Consider the following 13,392-nt stretch of genomic DNA (forward strand, 5'->3'; position numbering starts at 1 on the left):
CTTTATATCCATCTCTGGGACCTTCCAAGCTGGAGCAGGTCACATGGCCGAGTGTCCCATCCCTGCATCCCATGTCAGCAGCCATTAGATACTGACTGGCATACAGGTTTCCAGAACCATTCCTCGGGTGTGTATTGGGCACCTGGAGAGCCATTGTCTTTAGGGCTGTGCTAGTTAGCATAGTCACTCACGACCGGCAGTCCAGGCCCAATACCAGCACAGAGTCCATATTCATAACTCCACATACAGACATCATACCAGTATATGGATAGCACATATAGAATCAGTAGAACGTAAGCTTTCATTTGATACCTCACATGGCCCTCTTTGTATAGACTTTGGGGCAAACACCGGCCCCCAGTGGGTGCAGTAGTGATCTGGCTGTTCCCCTTAACATTCAGTAACATGACAATGTGCAGAATAAATTTTGTTATGTGCACCCAGGTATGTGCACCACCAATAGAAACACATGTTGTCGGGTGTAGACGCTCTGCTAATCAGCTGGGCAGCATTTGAATCTCTCCTGGGCAGCTGGCCGAGTGCTGAACTTACAGGGAACGCTGGTCTGATGATTCTGTTCTAGCGTCAACCAATTTGCTACCAGCCTGTAATTGCCAGGGTCGCCTCTGTAGCCTTTTTTAAAAACCAGCATTATATTAGCTTCTCTCCAGTCACCAGGTACGGAGGCTGATTTAAGAGAGGTTAAATCCCACAGTTTGCCATTTCTCATTCTGAGTTCCTTCATCTCTCCGGGGTGAATGACCTTGGATCCTGCTGCCGTATTACTTTTTCATTGATCAGTTTGTTCCTAAACCTCCTTTACTGATACCTCAGCCTGGAATAGTTCCTTAGACTTGTCATGGAAAAAGAATGGCTCTGGTGTGCGAATTGTCCTCTGTGGTGAAGATTGGTGCAAAAAATTCATTTAGTTTCTTCCCCAAACACCTTGGCTGCATCTAGACTGGCAAGTTTTTCCGCAAAAGTGCTTGCTTTTGCGCAAAAACTTGCCAGCTGTCTACACTGGCCGCTTGATTTTGTGCAAAAGCACTGACGTTCTACTGTCCGAAATCAGTGCTTCTTGCACAAATGCTTTGACGTTCCCGTTCGGGCAAAAGCCCTTTTCCGGAAATGTTTTTGCGCAAGAAGGCCAGTGTAGACAGCTAAAAACTGTTTTGCGCAAAAAAGCCCCGATGGCGAAAATGGCGATCGGGGCTTTCTTGTGCAAAACCGCGTCTAGATTGGCACGGACGCTTTTCCGCAAAATGTGCTTTTGCGGAAAAGCGTCCGTGCCAATCTAGACGCTCTGTTCCGCAAATGCTTTTAACGGAAAAACTTTTCCGTTAAAAGCATTTGCGGAAAATCATGCCAGTCTAGACGCAGCCCTTGTTTTTCTGGAGCTCACGGCCAGGGATGACTCTAAGCATCCAATTTACCTCCTGATAGTTCCGTAAGTTTCCTGCCTCTGACGTATTTGAAAAAAAAATTGGTTTTAATCTGCATGTTCTTTGTTAGTTGCTCTTAAAATTCTCTTTTGGCCTGCCTGATTATAGGTGTATACTTCACTTACCGGAGTGTATGCTCCTTTCTACTTTCCTCAGTAAGATTTGGCTTCCAAGTTTTAAAAGATGCCCTTTTGCCTCTAACTGCCTCTTTTATCCAGCTGTTTAGCCATGGTGGGATTTTGTTGGTCATATTACTTGGGTTTTTTTTTTCATATTTGAGTTCCTTCAGTACTCTGGGGTGAGCTATTACTTTTTAATTAATCAGTTTGCTCCAAAACCTTTTCTATTGACATATCATTCTGGGAAAAATTAATTGGGGGGGACGACGCATTTAGTTTGAGCCTCTCTTAGGGCGCTTTAAAATCATTTCCATGCAGTTTGCAGGCGTTTCTCGGTCGTGCCTGTTTTTGTCCATTTAACTAGCTTCCTTGTTTTGGTGTGGTTCCCCTTTTTGCAGTTAAATACAACTGTGATGGGTGTATGTCCCCCTAAGTAATTACACTAAGGCCTCTTGGTCCCAAGTGGTTCAGCTGCATTCACCTCTTGGCCCAGATCTTAGTCAGTGCTTAGGACCAAATCAGGAATTGCCTTGTTGGTTCCAGGACTAGCAGCTCCAAAGAGAGGTCGTTAACAGGGCGTAGAAAATGTTCTCTCTGCATCCCATGCTGAGGTGACAGGTATTTAGTCCAGGAGTGGGCAAAAGGACCTGCATGGGCTGGATCTGGCTCGCCAAGCAGGCTGATCCGGCCCACAGAGACTATGCCGCTCTCTTGCCTGCAAGGCGATCAGGGCAAGGGGGGCTGGGGAAACACGGAGTCTCCTGCCCTGCCCCCTCCCTGCAAGGAGTGCTCAAAGTGGCACATGCTGCTTGCAGGGCGGGAGGAGACGTAGCCCCCAAGCCCTGATTGACCTGGGGGGGAGGAGCGTGTGAAATCTCCTCCTACCACCAGCAGCGCCAGCACCTAGAGGAAACCGCCAGCTGTTCCAAACAACTGGTGGGTTTTCTCTGGGGCGGGGGGCAGGGGAAAAGACTTTAGGCTCCTGCACCCCCAGACCAATCAGGGTTTGTGGGCGGGGAAGCACTGAAGTGTTCTGGCCCCGCCCTTCCGCCTGAGGCCCCGCCCTGGGGCGACGTCAAACATTTCTGGAGTGGCTCTCAGTAAAAAATGAATGCCCACCCCGACTCAGTCCCTAAGGGGATGGCTGAACTCCCCCATTAATACTGGAATTTCTGGTGTTGTGGCCTCTCTTATCTCCCTGAACATTTCACAACTAGCATCACCATCCTGGCTAGGTGGTTGGTAGCATATTCCTCCTGCTATCCGCTTCCTGTCCAAGCATGGAATCTCTGGCCCTAGAGATTTGATGGTTGAGATTAATTCATTTAGGATTTTAACTGGGTTTGGACCTCTGCTTTCTTTCACAGATAAAGCCACACCCCCCACCCGCTAAGTTTCTGTGAGGTAAATATCCTCATTTAATGCCAGGCCCTCTAGTTCCCCCAGTTGAGGATTTCAACCCCTGACGATTGTATACAAGCACTCATAGAATGTGTCCGTATTTAGGTGCCTGCCTTTGTGTGGTGTGGTTGAACGGGGCTCTTTTGACTATTTTCTAAGCGCCTGCCTGTATTTTACCAACTTCTACCCTCTCCTCTTTACTAGCGCATAGACTCATAGACTGTAAGGCCAGAAGGGACCATTATGATCATCTAGTCTGACCCCCTGCACAACGCAGGCCACAGAATCTCACCCACCCACTCCTGGAATAATCCTCTCACCTGTATCTCAGATAATGAAGTCCTCAAATGGTTTAAAGACCCCAAGATGCAGAGAATCCTCCAGCTGTGATCTGTACCCCATGCTACAGAGGAAGGTGAAAAACTTCCAGGGCCTCTGCCAGTCTACCCTGGAGGAAAATTCCTTCCCGACCCCAAATATGACGATCAGCTAAACCCTGAGCCTATGGGCAAGACTCACCAGCCAGACACCCAGGAAAAGTTCTCTGTAGTAACTCCTATCATCCCTCCATTGGCCTATTTACCACTGATAGCGAAAGGTCAATTAGTTACCAAGATCATGTTATCTCATCAAACCACCCCCTTCATAAACCCATCTAGTTTAATCTTGAAGCCAGATAGGTCTTTTGCTCCCACTACTTCCCTTGGAAGGCTTAGGCTTAGGTGGGCGGGCATAGGGTGACCCCTTTCAGAGATCCTCCCATAAGGGACATCTCTGAGCTGTGTGCTCCTGCGCCCCTGTCTCCTTCCCCCCAGGCCTTAATTTAAAACCTCCTCTACGACCTTTCTCATCGGACATGCCTGCCGTCTGCTTCCCTTTTGGTTTAGGTGCAGCCCATCCTTCCTCTACAATGACGGGGGCGGGGAGCAATATTTTTGGACCGGGGGCCACTTCAGAAATTTTTGAAGTGGGCCCGGGCTATGTGGGGCCTCCGGTGGAAGGGGTGAGGCCAGGACACTTCTGTGCTTCCCCGCCCACAGACCCTGATTGGTGGGGAGCATGTGAAGTCTTTGCTCCTCTCCCCAGAGAAAACCATCAGCTGTTTTGAACAGCTGGCGGTTCCTTCCAGGTGCCTGTGGGCCTCGTGATGGGAGGAGACTTAGCGCAATCCCCCCTGGCCAATCAGAGCCTAGGGGTGGGGGGAACATGCAAAGTCTCCTCCCCCCTTGCCCCCGTCCTGCAAGTAGCGCATGGCCAGGGTTGACTCTAAGCGCCATGTGCTCCCCAGACCCTGATTGGCTTGCCGGTGGGGGAACGGTAGGGCCTCTGCGGGCCGGATCAACGCTTTGAGACCCTGCATCTCCACCTCCCCGAACTGGAAACATTTCAGACAATGCTGCTAGGGGGATCCTGGGCTCTAATCTCTTAGCCAGCAGACCTGTCCTATTTTCCCCGGAGTCAGTGGCACCTCCGTGTCCCCCCACCTGAAGTCTGTCCAGACGTCTCCTGAACTCTGCAGGCTTGGCACCCGTCCACCATGCGCTCACCAGCCCAGCTAGCTGTAACCCCAGCAATCGTCTCCCCCATTGCTGGGACCTGGCTTTTCCTCAGACTCATAGACTCATAGACTTTAAGGTCAGAAAGGACCATTATGATCATCTAGTCTGACCCCCTGCACAACGCAGGCCACAGAATCTCACCCACCCCCTCCTAGAATAATCCTCTCACCTATATCTCAAATATTGAAGCCTTCTCCGGTGCAGTCGCTCTGGTCTCCGGAGCCTGTGCTCCGTCTCCGAGGGACACAACTTGCTCGCTCTGACCTCAGTCCTCTTCCGGAGCCAGGATAGGACGCAGGAGCTCTGGCTCCCAGCCCGCTCGGCTCTGACCACTGGGAGTTGTGGCGCGACTGGTGGTTTGTGTGTTGGTGGGAGTGGCCCGTGGCAGTGTGTGGACAGCAGCTGTGGTTTGTGCGGTGGGCAGTGCTGGTGGGCGGTTGGTGGTCTGTGCTCTGGGTGCTTGTGGCGGATGGCAAGGAGGGAGGTGTGTAGCGTTGCGAAGGAGGTTTGCGGTGCTGTGGGCTGCGGTTTGGTGCACATGAGTGATGGGAACGGGTATCTGGTTAACTGGTTGCCCAGTAAGCATCACACTTCATGGGTGATTCCTCCTGAGTAATAGTTAACCCTCACCCGGAGCAGCCTTGGGGACTGCTCCAGCCTCGCGGGGCTACTGGCTCCCATCCCACGAGGACTGGGAGTCGGCAGCCTCGGATGGGAGATGGGAGGGCAGAAGTGGCGGAGGGAGAGTTGCCAACTCCCAGACCAGGATCAGAAGCAAGATTGAGCGCCGCTCCAGTCTGACCATGGTGGGCACGGGCAGGGAGCTGCTCCTCCCCAGTGCCCCCCCCCCTTGTTTAATTAGTTAATCATTTAAGATTAATGTTTAACTGGTTAACTAATTAAACAGGATCTTACATCCCTCATGCACATGGTTTATGAAGGAGGGCATGGGTCATGGTATTGGTGGCTGGTGAGCATGGGCTTGTATCAAGGGCCGTGGTTGGGGAATCATAGAATCACAGAATACTAGGACTGGAAGGGACCTCGAGAGGTTGAGTCCAGTCCCCTGCCCCCATGGCAGGACCAAATACTGTCTAGACCATCCCTGATAGACATTTATCTAACCTACTCTTCAATATCTCCAGAGATGGGGATTCCACAACCTCCCTGGGCAATTTATTCCAGTGTTTGACCACCCTGACAGGTAGGAACTTTTTCCTAATGTCCAACCTAAACCTCCCTTGCTGCAGTTTAAGCCCCTTGCTTCTTCTTCTATCCTCAGAGGCCAAGATGAGCAAGTTTTCTCCCTTCTCCTTGTGACACCCTTTTAGATACCTGAAAACTGCTCTCATGTCCCCCCTCAATCTTCTCTTTTCTAAACTAAACAGCCCCAATTCTTTCAGCCTTCCTTCACAGGTCATGTTCTCTAGACCTTTCATCATTCTTGTTGCTCTTCTCTGGACTCTCTCCAACTTCTCCACATCTTTCTTGAAATGCGGTGCCCAGAACTGGACACAATACTCCAGCTGAGGCCTGACCAGCGCAGAGTAGAGCGGCAGAATGACTTCTCGTGTCTTGCTCACAACACACCTGTTCATGCAGCCCAGAATCCTGTTTGCTTTTTTTGCAACAGCATCACGCTGCTGACTCATATTCAGCTTGTGGTCCACTATAACCCCTAGATCCCTTTCTGCCGGACTCCTTCCTAGACAGTCGCTTCCCATTCTGTATGTGTGAGACTGATTGTTCCTTCCTAAGTGGAGCACTTTGCATTTGTCTTTATTAAACTTCATCCTGTTTCCCTCAGACCATTTCTCCAATTTGTCCAGATCATTTTGAATGATGTCCCTATCCTCCAGAGCAGTCGCAACCCCTCCCAGTTTGGTATCATCTGCAAACTTAATAAGCGTACTTTCTATGCCAATATCTAAATCGTTGATGAAGATATTGAAGAGAGCCGTTCCCAAAACAGACCCCTGCGGAACCCCACTTGTTATACCTTTTCCAGCAGGGGGGATTGGCCGTGGCATCAGCGGCCAGCCAGGCTGGCCCATGGCATTGTGGCGGGTGAGGGTGAGGTCAGTGGATGGCAAGGCCAAGTTGTGGTATTCATGGTGGGTGAGGCCGGGCCGTGGTGTCAGTGGCGGATGAGGCCTGGCCTTGGTGTCCCTGGTGGGTGAGGCTGGGTCGTGGTGTTGATGGTTGGCAAGGGTGGGTCATGCTGTCATGGTTGGGGAGGATGGGCTGTAGCTTTGGTGGCAGGTGAGGGTGGGCCATAGCACAGTGGCCAGCCAGGCTGGCCCATGGCATTATGGCGGGAGAGGCTGGGCCGTGGCACCAGTGATTTGGCAAGGCTGGGCTGTGGCATTGGTGGGTGAGGGTGGCCCGTGGTGTAGGTGGTATGGTTAGGGTGCCCCCTGGTGTTGGTGGCAGGCAAGGCTGGGCCGTGGTGTCAGTGATGGGCGAGGGTGGGCTGTGGGGTAAGTGATTTGGCAATATCGGTGGATGACAAGGTTGGGCTGTGGCCTAAGTGGCATTTGTGGAAGGCGAGGGTGGCCTGTGGTGTTGGTGGATGGTGCGGCCAGACCATGGCATTGGTGGCGGGTGAGGTTGGGCCATCGCATCAGTGATTTAGCGAGGGTGGGTCGTGGTGTCGGGTGGTTTGGTAAGGGTGTCCTGTGGTGTTGGTGGCAGGTGAGGACAGGCTGTGGTGTCAGTGGCTGGTGAGGGTGGGCTGTGAGGTTGGTGATTTGGCAACATCGGTGGTTGGCAAGGTTGGGCTGTGGCATAGGTGGCGAGTGAGAGTGGCAGATGGTGTTGGTGGATGGCGAAGCCAGGCAGTGGTGGTGTTTGAGGGTGAGGGTGACCTATGGTATTGGTGGATGGTGAGGCCAGGCTATGGCATTGGTGATCTGGTGAGAGTGGATCGTCGTGGCAGTGATTTGGTGAGGGTAGGCCGTGGCATTGGTGGTAGGGGAGAGTGTGGCATCAGTGGCTGGTGAGGGTAGATGATGGTGTCAGTGTCTAGTGAGGGTGAACCATGGCACCAGTGAGGTTAGGCCATGAAGTGGGTGGCTGGTGAGGGTGGGTTGTGGTGTCAGTGGCAGGTGAGGGTTGCTTGTGGCTTTGGTGGCAGGTGAGGGTGTGGCATTGGTGATTTGAAGAGGGTGAGTCATGGCGCCGGTCATTTGGCGGGGATGGGTCATGGTGTCTGTGATTTGGCAAAGGTGGGTCGTGGCATCGGTGGCTGATGAGGGTAGGCCATGGCATTGGTGATTTTACAAGAGTGGGTCATGGCGTCAGTGATTTGGTGAGGGTGGGTCATGCTGTTGGTGATTTGGCAAGGATAGGTTGTGGCATTGGTGGCTGGTGAGGATAGGCCATGCCATCAGTGGCTGGTGAAGGTGTGGCATTGGTGATTTGGTGAGGGTGGGCCATGGTGTCGGTGATTTGGCAAGGGTGGGTCATGGAGTCGGTAGCTAGTGAGGGTGGGCTGTGGTGTTGGTGATTTGGTGAGGGTGGGTCGCGCTGTTAGTGGCTGGTGAAGGTGTGACATCAGTGATTTGATGAGAGTGGGCCATGGCATTGGTGATTCGGTGAGGGTGGGTCCTGGCGTCGGTGGCTGGTGAGGGTAAGCCATGGTGCTGGTGGCTAGTGAGAGTATGCCGTAGCATCGGTGGCTGGTGAGGGTGTGCCATTGGTGATTTGGTGACGCTGAGCCGTGGCATCGGTGATTCGGCAAAGGTGGGCCGTGGCATCGGTGATTCAGCGAGGGTGGGCTGTGGCGTCAGTGGCGAGGGCGGGCCGTGGCGTCGGTGATTCGGTGAGGGTGGGCTGTGGCATCGGTGATTCAGCGAGGGTGGGCTGTGGCGTTGGTGATTCACCGAGGGTGGGCCGTGGCATCGGTGATTCAGCGAGGGTGGGCCGTGGCGTCGGTGATTCGCCGAGGGTGGGCCGTGGCGTCGGTGATTCGGCGAGGGTGGGCCGTGGCATCGGTGATTCGGCGAGGGTGGGCCGTGGCGTCGGTGATTCGCCGAGGGTGGGCCGTGGCATCGGTGATTCGGTGAGGGTGGGCCGTGGCATTGGTGATTCGCCGAGGGTGGGCCGTGGTGTTGGTGATGTGGTAAGGGTGTGTGGTGTTGGTGATTCGCCGAGGGTGGGCCGTGGTGTTGGTGATGTGGTAAGGGTGTGTGGTGTTGGTGATTCGCCGAGGGTGGGCCGTGGCGTCGGTGATTCGCCGAGGGTGGGCCGTGGTGTTGGTGATTCGCCGAGGGTGGGCCGTGGTGTTGGTGATGTGGTAAGGGTGTGTGGTGTTGGTGATTCGCCGAGGGTGGGCCGTGGCGTCGGTGATTCGCCGAGGGTGGGCCGTGGTGTTGGTGATGTGGTAAGGGTGTGTGGTGTTGGTGATTCGCCGAGGGTGGGCCGTGGCGTCGGTGATTCGCCGAGGGTGGGCCGTGGCGTCGGTGATTCGGCGAGGGTGGGCCATGGCGTCGGTGATTCGGTGAGGGTGGGCCGTGGCGTCGGTGATTCGCCGAGGGTGGGCCGTGGTGTTGGTGATGTGGTAAGGGTGTGTGGTGTTGGTGATTCGCCGAGGGTGGGCCGTGGCGTCGGTGATTCGCCGAGGGTGGGCCGTGGCGTCGGTGATGTGGTAAGGGTGTGTGGTGTTGGTGATTCGCCGAGGGTGGGCCGTGGCGTCGGTGATTCGCCGAGGGTGGGCCGTGGCGTCGGTGATTCGCCGAGGGTGGGCCGTGGTGTTGGTGATGTGGTAAGGGTGTGTGGCGTTGGTGATTTGGCAAGGATGGGCCGTGGCATCGGTGATGTGGCCGTGGCAGCAGTGCTATAGCTGGCTCGGAGAGGCCGGACGGGGTCCAGGGTTACGGTTTGAGCTAGCCTGAGGGTTCCTGACTTATTCCGGGCCCTTCCTCCCATTTCTCTCCTGTCCACCCTGAACCACCCGACTCTGTGTGGGGTGGGGGGGGCTCATCTCTCCCCCCCCCCCCTGCCTTGGTGCCAGGCCATGGGGTGAGGGGATCTCAGCATTGGGCCTGCCCCTTGCCATGGGGCAACGGGGCCCCCCCGGCCACCTCTGCCCCTCCCCCTCCCGCCTGGTGGCCCTTGCCCCACCCCGGCGAGGGCCTATCCTCATTGCTGGGGACAAAGGGTCCCTCATCGCCCAGGTAACCACCGGATGGCAGATGAGGGGGTGCCGGTTGCCATGGCAACGGGCCCTTGCGCCTTGGGCTCCATCAGGGCTGCTGGGGGGAGGGGGTTTTGAAACGCTGCAGGTTGCCATGGTAACCTGGCTGTGCCTGTTTTGTCCAGGCAGCCGCAGAGGAGGATGGGGAGGGGCAAAGAGGGGGAGGTGGGGAAGGAGGGGGAAGGGACGGGGGAAAGGACCATGTGCCGGGGGCAAATTGGGAGGGGCAGGGGCATAAGGGGAGATACAGGGAGGGGGACGACGGATGTGGGGGGATAGGGGAGGAGGAATATGGGGGGACACGAGGGGCGGGCAGGGGAAGTGGAGAGAGGCTCTGGGGGGACATAGGGAGGCAGGTGATGGGGGAAAGGAAACGCCCTGGTTTCCCTCCCTCTGCCCCACACACTGTGGCTCCCCCCTGCATCCCAGCAGCTGGGGGCACCTGCCCCACAGGGCCATTCCCCACGCACCTGGGGATGAAGCCTCCAGCCATGGGGAAGCAAATGCAGGGGATGCTAAGATCTCTCCTCTCTGGTGGTGGGGGGGGGGGGGGGAGGCATGGTACTTCTTATTCTACTGTATCGATTGTCCCGGGACGCGAGGCCTGGGGCAATCCCGCCCCACCCCTTCCCCAGGCGCAGGGCTCAGGGCAGATCCCCTACCGCAGATTCGCCCCACCCTTGCGCCACCCCTTCCCCAAACCTTGCCCCTGCTTTGCCCCACCATGCTGCCCTCCCAGCCCGCTGCACCCCGCTTCTCAATGGGTGGGCGTACCGGAAAGGCTGCCTGACAGCTGGATCCCAGTGCCATGGTGAGTGTGCCCTGTTGCCGCCCCACGCCAGGCCCCGTAATCCCCCAGGTCCCTCGGTGACCCCAAAGTGCGGGGCCCATGGCGGTCTCTGATTGCTCCCCTCTTAAACACACCCTCCCCTCTTGCACACTCACCTTCCTCCTTCTGCCCCGTGTGTTAGGTCCCCGTTCTGTTGCACAGCGATTCTCCGTTTGCACACTCACCCCAGTGGTGTCAGTGTTCTCCCCTTGCACAAGGGCTCTCGTTTTGCACCCTCCCTCCCTCTCCAGCACCGTGTCCATCCCTGGGTAATAACCCATCCGTGCTCTCTTCCCTCCCAGGCACCACGGAGCGGGTGTGCCTCGTGCAGGGCACGGCCGAGGCCCTCAACGCCGTCCACAACTTCATCGCGGAGAAGGTGCGCGAGATCCCCCAGTCCGTGGTGAAACCAGAGTCTGTTAACATCCTGCAGCCGCAGACCACCATGAACCCGGACCGTGCCAAGCAGGTGAGACCTGGTGGAGGGAGACCCTCCCCCTGGGAGTATCCATGCCTCTGGGGTGGGGGGGCGGCTGGAGTTGGACAGACCCTGCGATTGTCCTGAGCTGTGCAGTGCCCAACCGACACTACCCAGTGTCACAAATCAGGGGCTGTGTGTGTGGCACGTGCTGCCAGGCAGGGGGAGAAGTACACACTCTTCAGCACAGCCACGGTCAGGTGCAGAGGCAGTAACACACCCACTCTCCCTTAGCAGCCATGGCCTTGTGGTGTCTGTGACACTGTAGCATGGGGAGTAACGGTAGTTCGGAGGAGTAACGGTAGTTTGAATTAGAGAGCCTAATCCGAACTACCTACTCCATGCCGCGTGTAGCCGCGGGCACGGAGTCTGAACTACCGGGGGCTTTAAAAATGGCGGCGCCCGGCAAGATGCAAATGAAGCCCGGGATATTTAAATCTCAGGCTTCATTTGCAACTTCAGTTGCCTACATTAACCACCCTAGTTCGAACTAGGGTGGTAGTGTAGACATACCCTCAGTGAGTTGGTTGCATCTCCTTTCTGAGTGGGGAATTTGCTGCAGGCTGGGGTAACCCGGGACCGTGGGTCTGGAGTGGGGGGCGTGGGCAGAGCTGGGAGGAGACCAGGGCTGGGCTAGTGGGGGGCTGCGAGTCTGGGGGAAAGGCCTGGAGGGAACGACACCCCCCCACCCGGGCAATGAGAAGCGCTGGCAGAGCTGCAGGCATGGAGGAGGCTGGGGCCGGGGTCGTGGGTCAGGATCGGATCCAGGGATCTGGTTTAGTGTCACAAAGGCCCCAGTACAAACTCTCCCCAAGCCCCTCCCCCTCCCTCAGGTTCACGGGCACGTGTGACATCATCCGGTGCAAGGATGAGCCACATCCAGGCTGGGACCCGGGTGGTGGCCTTGGCGCAGATGCCAGGGTCCCCTCGGGACAGTGCTTGTCACTCCCAGGAAGAAAGGGAGCAGAGATGGCGTCATGTCTCATTAGGCATCATACAGAACCCTCCCTGTCCATCCCCATGGGGTCAGGGTGGGAACCTTGTGTTACTTGGGGGGGGAGGAGGAGGGGAATCCTCCCCCTCCAGGCCATTTCCCCGTAGGGTGTTGTTCCCTCGACAGAATTCTCCTGTTTCCCCAGCTACAGAAGCCCAGCCCCTGGGTCTATAGGACTGTCGGGTTTCTAGGGGTTAAGGACCGGGGCTGGGAGCCAAGGACACCTGAGTTCGTTCCCCAGCTCGGAGAGAGAGGAAGGGTCCCACAGGTTAGAGCAGTGGGGCTGGGGGCCACAACACCGAGGTTCTCTGGGCTTTAATTCTCCTCTCCCGGGGGAAGGAGTTTGGCACCCCCGTGTCCTCGCTCCCCATAGTTCTTGCAGGATGCCAGCCCCACCAGATCTCTTTGCCCCCTTTCTCATATCCGCATCCTGTTCTCCAGCCCTGCCCCCCATCTCCTCCCACAGCCCAGCTCAACCCACGCAGTCCCTTGGCAGGGAGGAAGCGACAGCAGCACCTGCCTCCCCTCTCCAGGCCTGGCTGCTTCAAAGGCAACAAAGACTCACTTGACCATCCCACTCCTGTCAATGGAACAGGGTGGGAATGAGTCCAGACACTCCCCTGCCTGGCTCCTGCCCTGCTCCCCACAGCACTCCCTGCTGGAACAGGCTCCCTGCACAGCCAGATCCTGCCTTGCTCCCCACAGCGCCCCCTGCTGGGACAGGCTCCCTGCACAGCCAGATCCTGCCTTGCTCCCCACAGCGCCCCCTGCTGGGACAGGCTCCCTGCACAGCCAGATCCTGCCTTGCTCCCCACAGCGCCCCCTGCTGGGTCAGGCTCCCTGCACAGCCAGATCCTGCCTTGCTCCCCACAGCGCCCCCTGCTGGGACAGGCTCCCTGCACAGCCAGATCCTGCCTTGCTCCCCACAGCGCCCCCTGCTGGGACAGCCTCCCTGCACAGCCAGATCCTGCCTTGCTCCCCACAGCGCCCCCTGCTGGGACAGGCTCCCTGCACAGCCAGATCCTGCCTTGCTCCCCACAGCGCCCCCTGCTGGGTCAGGCTCCCTGCACAGCCAGATCCTGCCTTGCTCCCCACAGCGCCCCCTGCTGGGAGAGGCCAGGATTGCTAAGCTGTCCCAAGAAACCTCTTGCTGAACAGGAGGGCTACGTCTACACTACGAGTTTTTGTGGCAGAAAATATGCTAACGAGGGACTCATTAGCATAAGTCACAATTTCATTTGCCTATTTTCGGCCGATCCGTTTTTTCAGTAGGGGGTTTTTGTGCAAAAACAAGCAGTATAGCCATTTCCTTTTTGCGCACAAGCCCCTTTTTCCGCAAGATCGGTATACCTCCTTTTTTGAGGTCACCAGTG

At 56.5% G+C, this 13,392-nt stretch overlaps 1 protein-coding gene across 3 annotated transcripts in view; it reads left to right on the plus strand.

The window, feature by feature from the left end:
- NOVA2 (NOVA alternative splicing regulator 2) overlaps positions 1-13,392 on the plus strand; it is a 49,948-nt gene that overhangs the window by 21,861 nt on the left and 14,695 nt on the right. For 2 of the 3 annotated variants that reach the window (XM_075915101.1, XM_075915103.1), the window contains exon 3: positions 10,850-11,016. In XM_075915101.1, the coding sequence (XP_075771216.1) occupies positions 10,850-11,016 (167 nt within the window). Of the gene's footprint in view, positions 1-10,016; positions 10,530-10,849; positions 11,017-13,392 lie in introns of those variants that run through there. The other variant, XM_075915102.1, reaches the window with a different exon arrangement.

Source organism: Pelodiscus sinensis, unplaced genomic scaffold (genome assembly GCF_049634645.1).
Source record: "Pelodiscus sinensis isolate JC-2024 unplaced genomic scaffold, ASM4963464v1 ctg34, whole genome shotgun sequence".
Classification (NCBI taxonomy): Eukaryota; Metazoa; Chordata; order Testudines; family Trionychidae; genus Pelodiscus; species Pelodiscus sinensis.